The sequence below is a fragment of the Accipiter gentilis genome, chromosome 1, assembly GCF_929443795.1.
Source record: "Accipiter gentilis chromosome 1, bAccGen1.1, whole genome shotgun sequence".
NCBI classification, from domain to species: domain Eukaryota; kingdom Metazoa; phylum Chordata; class Aves; order Accipitriformes; family Accipitridae; genus Astur; species Astur gentilis.
The window spans coordinates 4,073,713-4,088,921 of NC_064880.1; the positions used below are offsets into that span (position 1 = coordinate 4,073,713).

A 15,209-nucleotide genomic window follows, 5' to 3' on the forward strand; every position below is an offset into this window, starting at 1 on the left:
CGCTTCCTTGGCATGCCCATATGTACACATTGCCACGCAAAGTCCGCCTACTCCAAGAGCTGGCAATGCAGGGGGGTTCTCCTTGGAAGTGGGAGACTGGATTTACACAAGCAGCATCCCGAGTTGCGTAGCTGAACTGGAGGAGCAAAGGGGTTTGGGACATGTTTTTGTCTAAGGGCTTTTCACGGAGATAAGGACACTTTGGGAAATCCAGGCGTTAAGGCAGAACCTCTTGTCTAAACAGCCCTACCACCAAGATCAAGCTGAAAAAGGATAATTTTTGACCCAGCACATAACAAAGTATGGAACCCACTGACACAGCATATGGTAGAGGCTAATAACACTCATAGATTAGAGAGAGATTGGACAAATTCACAGAGCGTACCTCTTAGAACCGGTGCATCATCTCCTTACATCTTAAGTGCCCACCCCATAAAAGTGCTGGCCCTGGCGGTAAACCACATTCACTCCTAACTTTAGGAGGTTAAGCCCATCTCAAAAAAAACCCAAAAAAGCCGTAACATGGAGCAATGCTCCTCCAAGGCACTCAGCGCCTTTTGCAGACAGGTCTCTGTGCTCCCATTTAACAGACAGCAATGACAGGCCACAGCCTCCCCAGAAACCATCACGAACGAGAAGGCGAAGCAGAAGGAAACCCACAGTGGTTCCCACGGTCGGGACAACAAGAGCGTCTGCAGCTACAGAGGGTGGTGGTGGCACAGGGGACCGTAACACGCACCCGGGGAGCAGTGCTCAGAAAGCAGACAGCTCTCGGTCCCTCTTTCAGCGCAGCAGCCTTCCTGCAGACCGCTGGCATCTCGGAGGCCAAGCGGACGCGAGCAGGCAAGGATGCCGCAGGCTGGCTCCGCGTGGGAAGCCAGCCGCTTGAACAGACCAGCCGGCTTATTAGCAGCGGTGCGGACAGAGCCTGCTCGCTTGCGAAGGGGACGACTGTGTTTCTGGAAGCGAACGGTTGGGGTTTAGTCGTCTGTCCACCACAGGGCAGACAGAGGTGGGCAGGGTCCTCTCTTCTTTTGCCGAGGCCAGAAAAGCCCTAGACAGACCCTAGATCAAGTGCAAAGAACTCACCGCACTCTCAATGCTCCTGGCCGTCTCCCCAAAGAGCTCTGACTTGGGGTCAGCCATCTCGGGTGTGTAGAACAGCTCCTGGCCTTCCACCTCCTCCAAGATGAGGACTCCTTGGAAGACTTTAGTAGCTATGGGAGGGAGGGTAAACAAGACAAATGCCTTTAGTCGGCTTGCGGGCAGGGGACAGGCATGTGGCTGACAGCCGCAAGGAGCGTTCGAGTCCCTGGGGGGAAAGGGTGATGGCAGTGTGCGGGTAGTGCCAGTGTTGGGGTTAGTCTGGATGGGTCTGGGAGAGCGCCATGGAGGATTAGTATCAGAGGGTGCTGGAGCAGATGGCAAAGACCAGGCTGGAGATGGCAGCTTTTACCATACGGTTTCCTCTGAGCTCCGGCCCGGATAGCAGCCCCCCTGCACCGGCTGAGTAACAAGAGAAAGACGTTAGCCAGAGCAGTACATAGTCAATACGGCAGGATCAGACACGTGCATGCAAATAGGGGCAGAAGAGGGTGAAATGTGGACTCTGGGCAAGGAGAAGACCTGTGCTGGGAGAGGGAAGTAGAGACCCTGCCAGCTAACAGGCTGTGGCCAGCCTTGTAAAAGCAGACCAAAAGTGCAACAGGAACCCAAGGTGTGGTTCCCTTCCAGGGGAGCTGTGGGAGTGCGGAGGCAGCTATAGAAAGATCCCCGCTGCGGGTAACCATACGGGAGGTTCCCAGCAGCTGTCCTTTTGTGGGTTAAAAGGGGAATGTGGTGTCCAGAGGAACAGGGGATGTCCTGCTGGAAACCCCAAGGAACAGGGACGGTTAAGAAGAACCACAGTGACCATGAGGAAACATCTGGGAGACGGCCCCAGAGCGACAGTTTTTAGGGTAACGAGGATGTAAGTACGGGGCGACCAATACTCTGACCGAGCGCAGGAGGCTCTGTGTTTCCTCAACATGGACAGTGTGAAAGGGACAGTAAGTAGGCAAGATGGATCCCACCTAGGTCATGAAAGCAGCGCACAACTTTGGGAACCACAGCGTGAGTCAGACTCCCCAGGAAGCCCAGCAGGGACGCTGGGGCTACAGCTGCTCTCCCCGCCTGCCCAGGCACCAAACTGGTCCTGGTCAGCCCGACTCCCTTTACAACCATCGACACAGATAAAATGGGAATCCAAGAAATTCCCTCGTTCCCTCTAGTGCCAGCCATGAGCTCTCCAGAAGCCTGGGCAAAATGCTGGTCAAAGTTTTAAGGCTGTAGCAGTCAAGGAAGAAAGTGGTTACCTAAGCGAAGAAAACTGCAGCGTGCCCCAGATCCCCATGTCAACAGCAGCACCCACCCAAGCACCAGGGCTGGCTGCTGGGGGCTGCGGCAGGTGGGCACAACGTCTGCCAGCTACCACGGCTCGGCACGTCCCCATGAACGTCCCCTCGGGGACATAGCAGCCCCCAAGACTGGATGCAGGAACGACGTTCACTGCCAGCTGGGCAAGCACAGCACCATGCTGCTCTCTCTGCCATCTCTCCCTCTCCTGCACCCTGCAAGAGCTCAGGCTGACTCCTGACCACGGCAAGGGAGCCCAGAGCCCAGCCCCGAAGACAAACTCACCCGGGCAGTTGCTGCCTTCCGCATCAGCAGCCGCAGTCTTGCCATCAGAGCAGCATCCCAGCGGGGTGTTGTAACACGTCGCCCTCTCGATGGCTGGGGTAGAAGTTACCTGGCTTTCCTCCACCTCCTCTTCCCCTGCAGGGCATTAAGAGGAGCATTCACCAGCAGAAGGTAAGACCTCACCTCCGTGTCAAGAGAATAAGGCCGAGGCACAACTTCGTTTCGTTGGGAGGGACAGGGTACGGTTTAGTTCACAACCAACATGCCAAGCCTAAGAAGCGCACGCTCACCGGCAGAGCCTGCCCCACTAGATTCCTGGTCTCCACTGATGCCCATCTCTTGGTCTCCGCTGCCTTCTGCACTCCCTGATTCAACATAGGCAGGCTGGGTGGTGGCCAGGACCACTGGTGCGGTAGAGAGCGGGCGGACAGTGGTCTTATACACCCCGTGGGTCATCCACGGCGTAGTGGCTGGTCTGGTAGTCGTGATGCGCCTTGTTGTAGGGTGACCTCTTTCAGTAGGCCTGGCTTCCAACAGCAGGGAGCTGGTAGCCAGCTCGGTGGGTTCTGGAGCCTGGGTGGTGAGCCGCAGTGGTGGAGGAAGAATTAACTTGTCCAAGGGCAGCGTGGGCAGTGGTGTGGGTGGTGAGGTGTGGCTTGTGTGAGTGATGGACTCTGAAAGGAGCAGCAAGACAGGGTAGGTGAGGAGGGGCAGGTCTGGGAAAGGCTGCCTGTGACACTGGGACGCATGTTGCAAACCCTCAGGCACCTGCCCCGGGCGGTGCATCTGCTGCGCCATGAAGAGTCATGGCACAGCGAGAAACCGCAGAGGGAGGCAGCCAGACCCGGGTCCAGTGTCAGGCCAGAGGGCTGGCACTGCCCCAGCACCGAGAGCAGCAGACACTCACCGTGGCACTGCCCCACGTGCTTCACTGTGATGACCTGTCCCTGCCGGCAGGCGATGGTCTTCAGCTGGCACTGGTCCCCGTAAGTGACACCATCGGAGCCACACACCTGGGAGGCAGAGGAGAAATGTGAGCTGCACCTCTGTCCTCCTCCAAGCCCTGGGCAAAATAAACCGGTCTCTAAATGCTGGAAGCAGAGGCTTTGCAGGGGTCCCTCTGAGGCAAAGAGGCAATGGTCTGGACAGAGGGACCGGAGGGCGGGCTGAGGAAGCCCCGGAGCTGAGCAGCTCAGAGGTGCCAGATGGGGCATGGAGCACCCAGCTCTGCTAGGAGACATCTCTGACTCGCACGTCACCCTTCCCCACGCACCAAAGACAGTGACTGAACTTGCCCGCCTGCTTCTTGTGGGGGCGAAGAGACATCAGACCCCCGCGCTGCGTGCACCGGCCCGACGCAGCTGATCTAGCCACATGTCCCCCCCACGCCGCTCAGCCCCCCATGGCTGCCTCTCCCGCAAACCTTGGTCATGTTGGTCTCTGAGCAGAGAGGGGATGGGCACTCGCAGTGGGCAAAGCCGTTGACTTCCACACACGAGGCCCCAAACTCGCAGCTCATTTCCTCGCAGGATTTTGGGGCTGACGGGTCTGGGGTAGGGAGAGAACGGGGAAGAGATGACCAACAAAGCACATACCGATCACACAGAAACAGGCTATGCTGAATCAAAATCCCTCTCTCCTCCCAGTGGGTCTTAGCTCTCCCACAGACTTGCCAGAGCAGTTCAGACCAGCGGACAAGACAGACTTTCAGCAAACAAAGAAACAGTCCCTCATGCTGTGGACAGAATCCAGCCAGGAATGGAGACCAGGGCCCCTTTCCTCTAAAGCACAAGCACGCAGGGTGGGAGGGATGCATTTCTTTCATGGGCCTATGTGTTGCCCTTCAGCAGTACCCAAGCGGCTCCCTCACCTTTCTCACAGCCGGTCATGCCCAGCTTGCTGCCATTGGGGCACTGGTTGCATTTCATGCCAGTGATACCAGTCTTGCAGGAGCACAGTCCAGTCATCTGCTCACAGTCATCACGCACTGAACCCACCGGGTCGCAGTTACAGGCTGGGCAAGAAGGGAAAAAAGACACTGTTTTGCTGGTGGATTTGTGGAGCCAGACTCACTCAGGTCCCCCAACAATCCAAGAGAAGAGTGCGGAGAAGGGTCCAGGGGAGGATCCCAGTAGCTCACTGCTACTCGTTACTTACTGACCCCATACCAGCTGCGGGAACCGCTACCCTCTGACCATGGTCCTATGGCTTGTGATCCCACATCTGCCCCACAGACCCGCATTCCCATTAGCGCTAAAGATTTACGTGGCTCCCGTAGGAATGTTCACCCATCCCAGGAGACCTTCTGCCTCTCTCTGGAGCAAGATAAAGGAGAGGGGTGGTAGAAGAGATAGTGGCCGTTGGTGTCTGTCTAGCTTGAGGTCAGAGTATTTTACCTACTGACATTTCTGATTCTGCTTTTAGAGGGAGACCCCACTCTGATTTAAAGACTACAGGTGAGAGTGAATGAAGTACAGACTTGGGAAGACATTTCAGCAGCGTGAAGCCTTTGCTGTTACAAAGCTGACATCCTATTTCCAATTTAAGCTTTCTGGCTCTGACCCGCACCTACTGAATCCTGACATGCCAGCGTTTAGACAAGCACTCCGTCCTGGAGCTGTGAGAGGAACCCAGGAGTCTGCCTGCCCGTTGTCTCTCCGAAGCACAAAGCATCCTTCCTACCCTTCAGCTGCACAATGGTGTCTCCAGCTGGAGCTTGCTAACTCTGAGCAGGGCACTTGGATTCAGTCCCTCGGCCATGGGCTTACGCCAGGTGGGAGCCTGAGACGTATCTACCGCACAGCGGACAGCTATCTGTGATTTCAGTGAGAGATAGGTTGAATCATATTCTCTCTTCTTTGCAATGCCCTCCCAATAATTCCTCTTCCCCCTGGCTGTTCTGGCCTCTGCCTAGTTGGCACTTACTGGATTTCTTGGCTGGGTCTCCAATGCGGCTTGAAATAAAGAGGGCTTTTTTTCTGTTCGTTTACTGCTGTTTTCCCATAGCTATTCCTGCTGGGGTCAGCATCAATGGGCAAAAATACCACCTCGTTCCTTCCACTTCAAACCCATTCCTTTGCACCTGCCTGCGCTACCGCATGCAGGGACACCAGGGCTCATTCCTGCTGGGCTCCAGCAGCCCTGCAGAATATCTGGCCAGGGAGCAGGCCCAGGAAAGGAGACGCTGTCTCCTAGCCAAGGTGCACCACAGAGGAGCAACAGCACCCGTGCAACGCTTCAGGCCACCCTGTCTCTCTTGCACGTAGCAAGTCATCAAGCTCTGCAAAAACGGCCGCCGGAGGTGACTTACAACAGGACCAACGTTAGGGCTCATTGTTTTAAATAGCATGACACCCCGCCGTGCCTTGAGCCCCCCCAGAGCAGGGCAGGGAGCCGTGCCAGCAGAGAGTTGCACGGGCCAAGGACCCAGCCGTGCCCACACTCACGCGTGCAGCCGCTTTTGCTGTCGGTGACGATGCCGCGGAAGTTCCAGAAGCCGGGCTCGCAGCGGTCGCATTTCAAGCCCCCCACGCCTGGCTTGCAGGAGCACTGCCCCGTTGCGGGGTTGCAGGCTCCCCCGTAGGAGCCATAGGGGTTGCACTGGCAGGTGCCTGGGAGCCGGAGAGAAAAAGAGAGCGTGAGGCTGAATCCCGGCCAAGGAGAAGGGGGGACGCTGGGGGCTGCATCGGGGCGGGGGGACCGACTGTGGAGCCAGCGAGCTGCTCAGCCGGGGCAGGAACGTGGTCTCACGCTGGGCAGGAGGTTTCACCAGCTGGTCTCAACAATTCTCCTCTGCCTTAGCTACAAGGGGGAGCTAAACCTTCAGGGATTAACCCGCTTGCTTTGCTGTCATCAAGAACTCCTCTCTCATTAACATCAAATGGGGAGGAAGCTATTAGAAGTTTATCATTAATTCATTAATTAGGAACTTGATGGAGGGAAATGATCCAAAGATAGACAGAGAGACGCTCCCTTTATCCACAGGGAGCAGTAGAAAGGGGACATGGGGCAGAGCTGGAGAAAAAGGGAGACCTTGGGAGCAGCAAGTAGGGTGCACGCACACATCCCCAGCCTGCCAGAGAAATGGCACATCCAGAACAGGCAGCAATGGATACATCTGCCCTAGGGGCTTCAAGCTACTGGTTAAGTGGTAATTACCTCCTGATGTATGCTTGCTGCCAACACAGGGACACAGGTGGGATAGAAACCAATGGGATACTGAATCCCAGTCAGTGGGGAAGCTGTGTCCATGGACTGGAGGGCAGGGGACAGGACTTCCATCAGAGACGCAGAGGAACATGACTACCAACCACCACTGGCAGGGCGATGCTGAAAGCCAAAGGCTTCTGTCCGCCCCTAGCATCACTCTGACCAGCTCCTCTCTGCTCTGCTAGCCCCTCTTGGCCAGCACACACCACACCACCACGCGCCCACCTCGGCCCGCAGCCCACCCCGCGCACCCCCTGCCAGAAGATCTCTGGACATTCTCTGAACGCTGCTGCTTTTTAAATTATACGGCACATTAAACAGCACTACATCCTCGTCAAGCAGGCATTAGCCAGCCCCAAGCACGGCGTGAATCATGTCTCCGCAGGGTAATGTGTTTCCCTAACAGGTGGTCACAGCCTCAGCTGTTAAAGAGTTTGCTAATGCCTTTCAAAATGCACCTTCTGCTAAAGTGCTGACTCTGATAATTATTTAATAAATATTGATGAAACATTTGCTAGCTCAGCTTCCTGCACAGTGCAGTCACCCACTAGTCACCGGTCCTGGGGTGGCCTGCGGAAGGTCCCTAGGTGAACCCGAAAGCTCTTTTATACCTCAGCCTGCAGTGCAAGGATACAAGCAATATTTTTGTCACTCAGGCTGGTGAAAAGTCCTAAGTCTGTACCAATGGGTTGAAGGCACAGAGGGCACGGTCTAGCCCTAGGGGCACCTTCTGGGGGGTCCAGCATGAACTCAGCACCAGGTGAGTTCTGAGCCACCATGCTGTCTTCCTGCATTTCAGAGGAACTTAGACCTGGAAGTCAACTCAGGGCTCTTGAAAGGACAAGAGCATCACTAATAGGTATAGAAGGCGAAGCTTGCATGCACATCCCCATGTGTGCATGCTGTGAGCCTGGAGCTGGGGATAAACAGAGGCGTTTTGAGCCTGGGAGGTCACTAGTTAGATAAGGAATGGGGAAGGTCTACCTTCCTTTCTTTCTCCTGGGATGGGACCCCAAGTCCCCCCTCCACCTGCTCTCTCCTGCCTTCCAGCCATCCTTGAAGGTCCTTCACGCTTCCCCAGGTGGGAACACAATATTCACTCACTTGGGCATCCAGCTGCACCCACTCCGAGCGCCAAGGTCATGTTGTCTGGGCAGCATCCGTAGATGGTCTGGCTGCAGTGCACAACCAGGAGAGGTGGCGGGGTCGTGGCAAGGGCTGCAGAGGAAGGCAGAGAGGTACGGGTTATCTTTGGCACGCAGGCTGCCGCGGGACAGTATTGCCGACGTACGGATCGAGCAGCTTGCAGCATTCCTGCAAAAGCACGTGGTCCTAGCAGAGATGCTGGGAACAGGTGATGAGGTGAGGTCCTACCCTTGGCCAGGGAAAGCGCAGGGCACGAAACAGGAATGATGCGGTGGGGATCAGCAAACCAACGCCAAGACACTGCTGTGTCCTTAGGGAGCACTTCCTTGCTTAGCCCGAGGGGAAGGGCAGATGGTACTGCAGGGCACCAGGCTGGGGACCAGCGCACACAGCTTGCGTCAGCCTGGGGGGCTGGCTGCCTCCGGGGGACTCACCGCGGCAGGCTCCTTGGCTAGTGACATAGAGATCCTGGCGTTTTTCACACCGTGTCTTCTTCAGCTCACACTCGTTGGTGTAGGTCACACCATCAGAGCCACACACCTGCCAGGACAGGGAAGGGAACCGCTCAGGGCAGTCCCTGGCACAGGAAGGCAGGTTCCCTATCCATGGGATGCCCTCTCCTGCCCAGGAAGCATGCGGGAAGGCCACCAGGGAGAAGAGAGGAGGGGAGCGAGGACTGCGGCGGGCAGCTCAGAACCGCGCAGCGTGCTTACCGGATTGCGTGGCACTGCCAGGCAGGTGAAGTCGCACACGCAGCGGTCATCCTCTGTATCCTCGTCCCACCAGCCCCCGTACTGCCGGCACCGGTCCTGTTCACACTCACTACCATCGCCGGAGCCTGAGCCCCCTGAGCCACACTCTGGAGCGAAGGAAGACCGTGATGAGAAAGGGCTCACGTCCAGCAGGGCAGAGTTAAGGAAAAGCAGAGGGGATGGGGCTAAAGCCCCCTCCCTGACACCAGGCTGTGCCCCAGACAGGGGAAGCAGCCCACAGCTACACAGGCCCACCCAAATCACAGCAGATTCAACCTCTTCAGCACAGACAACCCCAGAATCCTGGGCCCACATATATTAGGATGCTTGTGCCTGGACCACAGAGAAGATCCCTCTCCCTTGGAGAAAGCAGATTCTCCCAGCGTTGTCACGAGATTGTGCTAAGCCTACATAATGAAAACTGCAAAGGGATGCTTTAGCAGGTGGCCTGAGGTCTTCCTCTCTACAGCATCACTGCAGGAGCAAAAGCAAGGATCCTGCGGCTGCCAGTGCCCTGCAGGCTACCTGGTGATCAGGCAGCTAATAGCCATGCACAGGAGGAAGGGCATGGCTATAAACATGGAAACCAGAGCAGAGGAAGGGATGGGGTTTGGGTTTAATTTGAAGTTCAGTTAGGCAGATATTCTTAACAACATATAAACTCTGTCCCTAGCCTGGTTGCCTCTCCATAAGATGCTCGGAGCTCCAGCAGCAAGAGAGAGATGTTGCTGATATCAAAGGCTTCTTAAAGGGGAAGCGGGGGAAGGAAAACCTGGCCCTTTTTATTGAGTGATCAAAGGCTGGGATTTGGCATTACACAGAGAATTATTTAAGATCTTTTCCCAGAGGGACATCAACCTGAAATTCCCCAAGGACGGCTGTGATCAAACACCATGTTATGTCTTCCCCTCTCCCTAAGCTCTGCCATAGCACTGAAGTCCTTTCCAGCTAGACTACATGTGCAACGAGCCAGAGAATCTCAGCTCACTGGGTCAGCGCATCGGAGCAGCGAGGTTTTACGCGCCTCCTGTACGTGGATTCAGCCAGCATTAACCCACAGCTTTCACCCTACAGTGGGGAAACTCGGTGGGTTCTTAGCTCTTAGCCTGCCCAAGCAAGGTACAGCCAACCCCACGACCTTCCCTGATGTTCAGAACCAAGCCAACAGTGGCCACAGGCCAGGCCCTCGAGCAGCCCCCAGGGCAGAGGGAAGCAAAGCGGCAGCCAGGCTCCCTGCCCCAGGAACGGCTCCGTTTCCCCCAGCCGAGGCCCGCTGAAGTGTGAAATTAAAGCCGTGATAAACTCCTTGCCCAGCCAATTAGGTGGCGTCATCTCTCATTACTGCTGGATACAAGAAAGACAAAGGGGAAAGGGAGGTGGCAGGCAGGGAAGGAGAGCATCGCTGGTACGGGACCTGCTGGGCTGGGGATGCTGGGGGTCTCACGGGGCACTATGCCCGAGCTCCACGCAGTGGGGCTCACGTAGCAGTCGGGCACGGCAGAGCAGCGAGGGGAAGAGCCCCAGTGTGCCGCTTTCTCACTCCTTCTTCCCCCACTTTTTGCACCCGCACGGCCAGAGGAATGGGGGCAACCTACCATCCTCGCAGGGCCCCATCCTGGCAACCTCAATGCTCTTCTTCTGCTGGCAGGAGGCCACCTGCAGTTCACACTGGTTGTCGTAGGTGAGGCCATCGCTCCCGCACACCGGAGCCAAGGGCTGCCTCTCGCAGCGCGGGCACACGCACTGCCCACCCACGCACTTGCTGCCGAAGGAGCACACCGTGCTGCCGCAGGACTCTGTGGGGCGAGAGGGAGGAACCGCGGTGAGATGTTGTGGGGAGCTTTGTAGCCAACGGCCCAGTGTCCCAGAGCTGGGGACCACTAAGGCCATGTCGTCAAAGGCAAGGAGAGAAGTCCTCCTTCCCCAGAGTGGTTTGTTATTGCTTGTTTAAACGGTACAAAGACTCTGCAATGGACGGGTGCCAGTCCTGAACATTACTGATTCCCGTCAGCACCCACAGGTGTTGTGTACAACAGCTTTTTCTAGGACACCAGTAAGAAATCCCATTTACTCTCATGGTGTATTCTGACTTCAGCCGCCTCCTGCTCGCAGTGCCCACGGAGCACTGAGAGTCATCTGTCACACTCGGTCGTTCTTCTCGCCCAAATTTAAAGAGGATCTCCATGCACAGTTCAGGCCTGGAACACCAGACCCAGCTGGACAGATTTTATGAGGCTCAAAGCATTGCTTTTACTGAAGTAGTTATTGTCCTAATGAAGAACCCAGGCAGGGCTTTTAATTCATTAAAAAATTAGCACAGACAGTTCCCTGGGCTGGGGAGTGGAGAGGAAACACATGAGCAAAGATGAATTAACCCTCAGGGGATGGAGGGATGGGAAAGCTACTGAGATGAAATGTGCGATCAAATAGACCCTCAATGCCTTCCATTCTGGTGGTAGCTATTAACGTGGTTTTTAGCCCAATTTCTTTGCTTGGCTCAGACAAGTAACAAAGAGGGCAGGTACCACCTATGACACATAACTGGGGCTAAAAAGGAGAAGTTGCTTGAGAGAGTCAAAATGCCCAATTCTTGCGAAGCTGAAAGGGAAGACCCCACCACAAGTGACCAGCCAGGAACTGCAGCCCAGGGCCAGGCTGCTGGGTGTCCCTGGGCAAGCCCTTTTACTCTGAAGCCAATATCCTCCTGGAAAGTCCTGAAAACAACCAATAAAGGCACCAGGAGGAGCGCTAGGGATGCTCCCCACACATCCCAACCCCGGAGTTTCTCCGGTGCCTCCCGGGACTGGCAAACCCATGGGCTACGAGTGCTACAAATGACTGGCGAGCCTTGGATGGCCATGGCCAGGCAGCTCCGCGGGGCCCGGGTGGCCAGCGGGGCCGAGCATCCGCTCTCCGAAATGCCACCAGCAGGAGTGAGACGAGTGAAGAAGGGGACCTTGCCAGACTCACTGCAGTCTCCTTGGGCAGCCACCAAAATGTTCGTCTGCTGCGTGCACGCCCGGACGTGGAGCTCACACTCGCTGCCGTACGTGTTGCCATCTGTGCCGCACACGGGCTGAGAAGAGGGAACGCACTCCGTGGGGCACACGCACCTTCCCGTCTCCGCCTCGCAGATGGCCCCAAACTGGCACTTGCCGCAACGGTCTGCGCGGACGAAGAACAAAAAGCGGTAGGTTAAGACAACGGGGCGGGCAGGCATCGCTGTCTAATGAAGTGCCAGAGCAGAAATAAAACCCCACCGCGACCTTCTCCCCGAAGTCGAGCCCTTGCAGACACCAGGAGCAGGAGCGCCCAGGGCGCAGCTCAAGGGAAGGAGCCGAGGCGAGGGAGAATCAGGCTCAGAGGCAGAATGGCAATAACTACTCATAAAAGCCGTCAGGGCCAGGAGCAACCGTGATGAAATGTCACCGGAGCTGTAGGCCGTTATAGCTAAAGAGGAGGCAGGAGAGAGCGTGGGGCTGAGTGCCATTCCGAGGGGTGGTAAATCAATCCCAGCCTTGGGAGGAGGAGCGCGGCATCCCAGGCAACAAGCGGCCAGTCTCCCAGGGGAGAGAGGCGGCAGGATTCACAGGTGGCAAGGCAGCAGGGCGGGACGAGGTCGTCAGCCGGGAAAAGGGATATTGTTTTCCCCTCGTTTATCAGGGTGCCAGCGGCGCTGGATGCACCTAGAACACAGCACCGATTCACTGCGCCCTGCCGCCTCCCCCAGCGGGGATCCTCAGCCTGCCTGCTGCAAACACACGCACAGCACCCGCATGCAGGCTCGGGTCAGAGAAGACATTTATCTTCGTAATAACTCACTCGCAAAGGAGCTATCACTCGTTGCAGGAGAGAGCGGACTCCAGCCAGCACATCTCCTGACTCCCGGGTATTTAGTGATTCACGGCTTCATTTTCTCCTTCAGACAAACACCCCTCTTCCCTCCCTGCCATTCAGTTCATGAGGAATTTGGCTCAAAGATGGCTTTTTCTTCTTTTTCTTTCACACAGCAGCTGCTGCCTTTGCATGGGGGAGGGAAGATGCAACAACCCCCTGCTTGGTCTGTGCAGACTGTTGGCCGGGAGGTTGCCATCTCCAGCCCAAAGCCTGCAGCCGTGCCTGGGCTCTGCGGGTCAGGAGAGGGGCTGCTCAAGGCAGCCTGTGTGCAGACAAGGGCGGCTCTTTCCTACAGGGCACTCAAGTGCATGTGCCCAACACCTGAAGTATTTACATCCTTCACTGTTTCTCCTGTAACTGCGTGGAGCTGGTACCAGCATTTTCTGACCTGAATCCCGCTGGGCCCTCTGCTACGCTGCAGCAGGGAGCTCTGCGGGTTGGCGGGGGTCTTCCTTTTCTGAAGGAAGGGTCTTTCTTTTCTCTGCTGCCTCAAAGCCCTTATAGCTCAGGAGCATGTTCCCCAAATAGGACTACCCAGCGCAGCTCAGCGGGGAAATGACTGGAAGGGATCAAGCCCAGCTTTGATGAGGCACTGCTATACAGTGGAGAGACAGGCACCAGGTCCTGATACCCAGCCTGAAGGTTAGGGGCAGAAAGACTGTATTTGGACAAAACCGCAATGAGCCTTGCCCTGCCTGAACACCCTGGCGGATTTTGTCCCGGGAGAACCCAGCTAGCCTGGGCTGTGCTTGTGTGCAAACACTTTCTGACTGGCAAAGCTGCGCTGGCACAAAGAGAGCTTGCAGATGGAACTGCTGAGTATGGGTCTAAGTTGCATATGCGTGGCAGGTTCTCGCTAGGGAAGAGGATGAACCCTGCTCCGTGGGCGAGCTTACTTCATCCTGCGCCTCCAACCCAGCTGCCTTCTCACCAGGGCAGCTTACGGGGTAAGGTCTGCTGGGTAAGGGGACAATGCTGGCAGCAGTGCCAGGGCTGGCTTGCACAGGGAGGCAACTCACACCTCCCTTACCCTAAGGTTTTCCCCACTGCCTTGCATCCCTTGGTGAGGGAAGGCAGCGTTCAGGCTGGTTACTGCATTCTCGCCCCACATCCCTCTCCTGCTGAGCCTGCTTTGTTTTTAACCCACCGGACAGTGGGAAAAGGAACTCCGCAGGCAGCAGCCGTTGCATGCCGCGTCGTTCTCGCCCCACACAAAGCAGGCTCTCTCCTGCCCTCCCAGCTATGTGGCAGCAACCAAAGCCCAAATACAAACCCCAAGCCCTCTCTCCCCGCGGCCAGGTCCATGTTCATGCTTAAGGCACTGCCTGCTCCCAGCAAGCAAATGTGGGCTGTGGCCAACGGCACGAGGAGGAGGAACCGCCAGATGATCGGCTCTTACCGCAGGGCCCCTTGTGTTTCACTTTGATCTCTCTCTTGAGGACACAGGCCATGGAGTCGAGCTCACAGGGGTTGCCATAGGTGCGGTTGTCGGTGCCGCACACGGGGTCATAGCGGCCCTGGCACACTTGCTGGCACTCACACACAGCCTCCTGGTTCTTCACCACGCACGTGGCCCCGAAGGTGCACTCCACGCTCAGGCAGGGGCTGGGTGTACCCAGGTCTGCAGAGGGGACAGGAGAGAAAGGCACTGGTCTCAGTCCACTGCTTCCCCAGCTCCCCCAGGGCACTGTGCACAGCAATGCATGCCAGCATCCCCAGCCTCAGGCCCACGCCTGCCTCCCCCAAGCCGTGGCAAACGCACAGAGCTCCTGGCCTCGGCACCAGCCCAGCCCCTGCACCCTCCATGCCACCCCGACATGCCCGGCTCAGCATCTTCCCCATGCTCGGCAGAGGTTAGGGATGGGAAGCAGGCACAAGATCTTCTCCCTGCGCGCCATGAACGGGATTCCTGCCTCGTCTCCTCTGTCCCATCCCCATCCCAGCTACGCTCTGCCCTGAGGGGCCGGCCAGAAGTGGGATCAGCCCCGTGGGTTTCCGCACCAAACCCCCATGTCTGGGTCTCCCCAGCAGCTCATGGCCAGCAGCAAGAACAAGCCTCATGTGCTGAGGGAGGGCAGCACGGACTGAGGCTGCTCGCTGCCGGGAGGGGAGCCGGCACTTCTTTTCCCGGGCCTGCCTGGAAAGTTGGATGTGAATGGGGCAGGGCAGGAGGCAGCAGAAAACCCTCCTTAGCGTGGGTCTTGGTGCCTCCAGGATACTCGCTACATCGTCACGCAGTACCTGGCACCAGCTGCCAAACCCTCAGTAGCCAAAAAGTTCACAGAGGGATAGCTCCCTTCACCGAGGCCCACATCCTCGGAATCGCACTGTCCCCTGAACAGCTCATCCTAATATTCCCTGTGGCGATACCCAGGAAGACCTGGCTGAAGAGGACACCTGCGTTCGACTTCACCGCACAGCCTGTCCCTCTCCTCTCCCCAGCAGCTCAGCTCCTTTCCCTTCCTCTTGCAAGCTGGTGTTGGAAAGGCCAGGGAGCAGCTGTGCGGCAGGATAGAGACCCGGTGT

The 15,209-nt window shown here is 56.9% G+C and overlaps 1 protein-coding gene across 4 annotated transcripts in view; it reads right to left on the minus strand.

Moving 5' to 3' along the window:
* The window catches only part of AGRN (agrin), a 125,183-nt gene that overhangs the window by 20,584 nt on the left and 89,390 nt on the right, over positions 1-15,209 (minus strand). For all 4 annotated transcript variants that reach the window (XM_049807153.1, XM_049807142.1, XM_049807133.1 and 1 more), the window contains 13 exons: positions 14,083-14,304; positions 11,757-11,951; positions 10,382-10,582; positions 8,748-8,893; positions 8,469-8,574; positions 7,993-8,106; positions 6,126-6,290; positions 4,550-4,693; positions 4,103-4,227; positions 3,587-3,692; positions 2,970-3,353; positions 2,680-2,814; positions 1,090-1,217 (listed from right to left, as the gene is read on the minus strand). In XM_049807153.1, the coding sequence (XP_049663110.1) occupies positions 1,090-1,217; positions 2,680-2,814; positions 2,970-3,353; positions 3,587-3,692; positions 4,103-4,227; positions 4,550-4,693; positions 6,126-6,290; positions 7,993-8,106; positions 8,469-8,574; positions 8,748-8,893; positions 10,382-10,582; positions 11,757-11,951; positions 14,083-14,304 (2,171 nt within the window). The remainder of the gene's footprint in view (positions 1-1,089; positions 1,218-2,679; positions 2,815-2,969; positions 3,354-3,586; positions 3,693-4,102; positions 4,228-4,549; positions 4,694-6,125; positions 6,291-7,992; positions 8,107-8,468; positions 8,575-8,747; positions 8,894-10,381; positions 10,583-11,756; positions 11,952-14,082; positions 14,305-15,209) is intronic.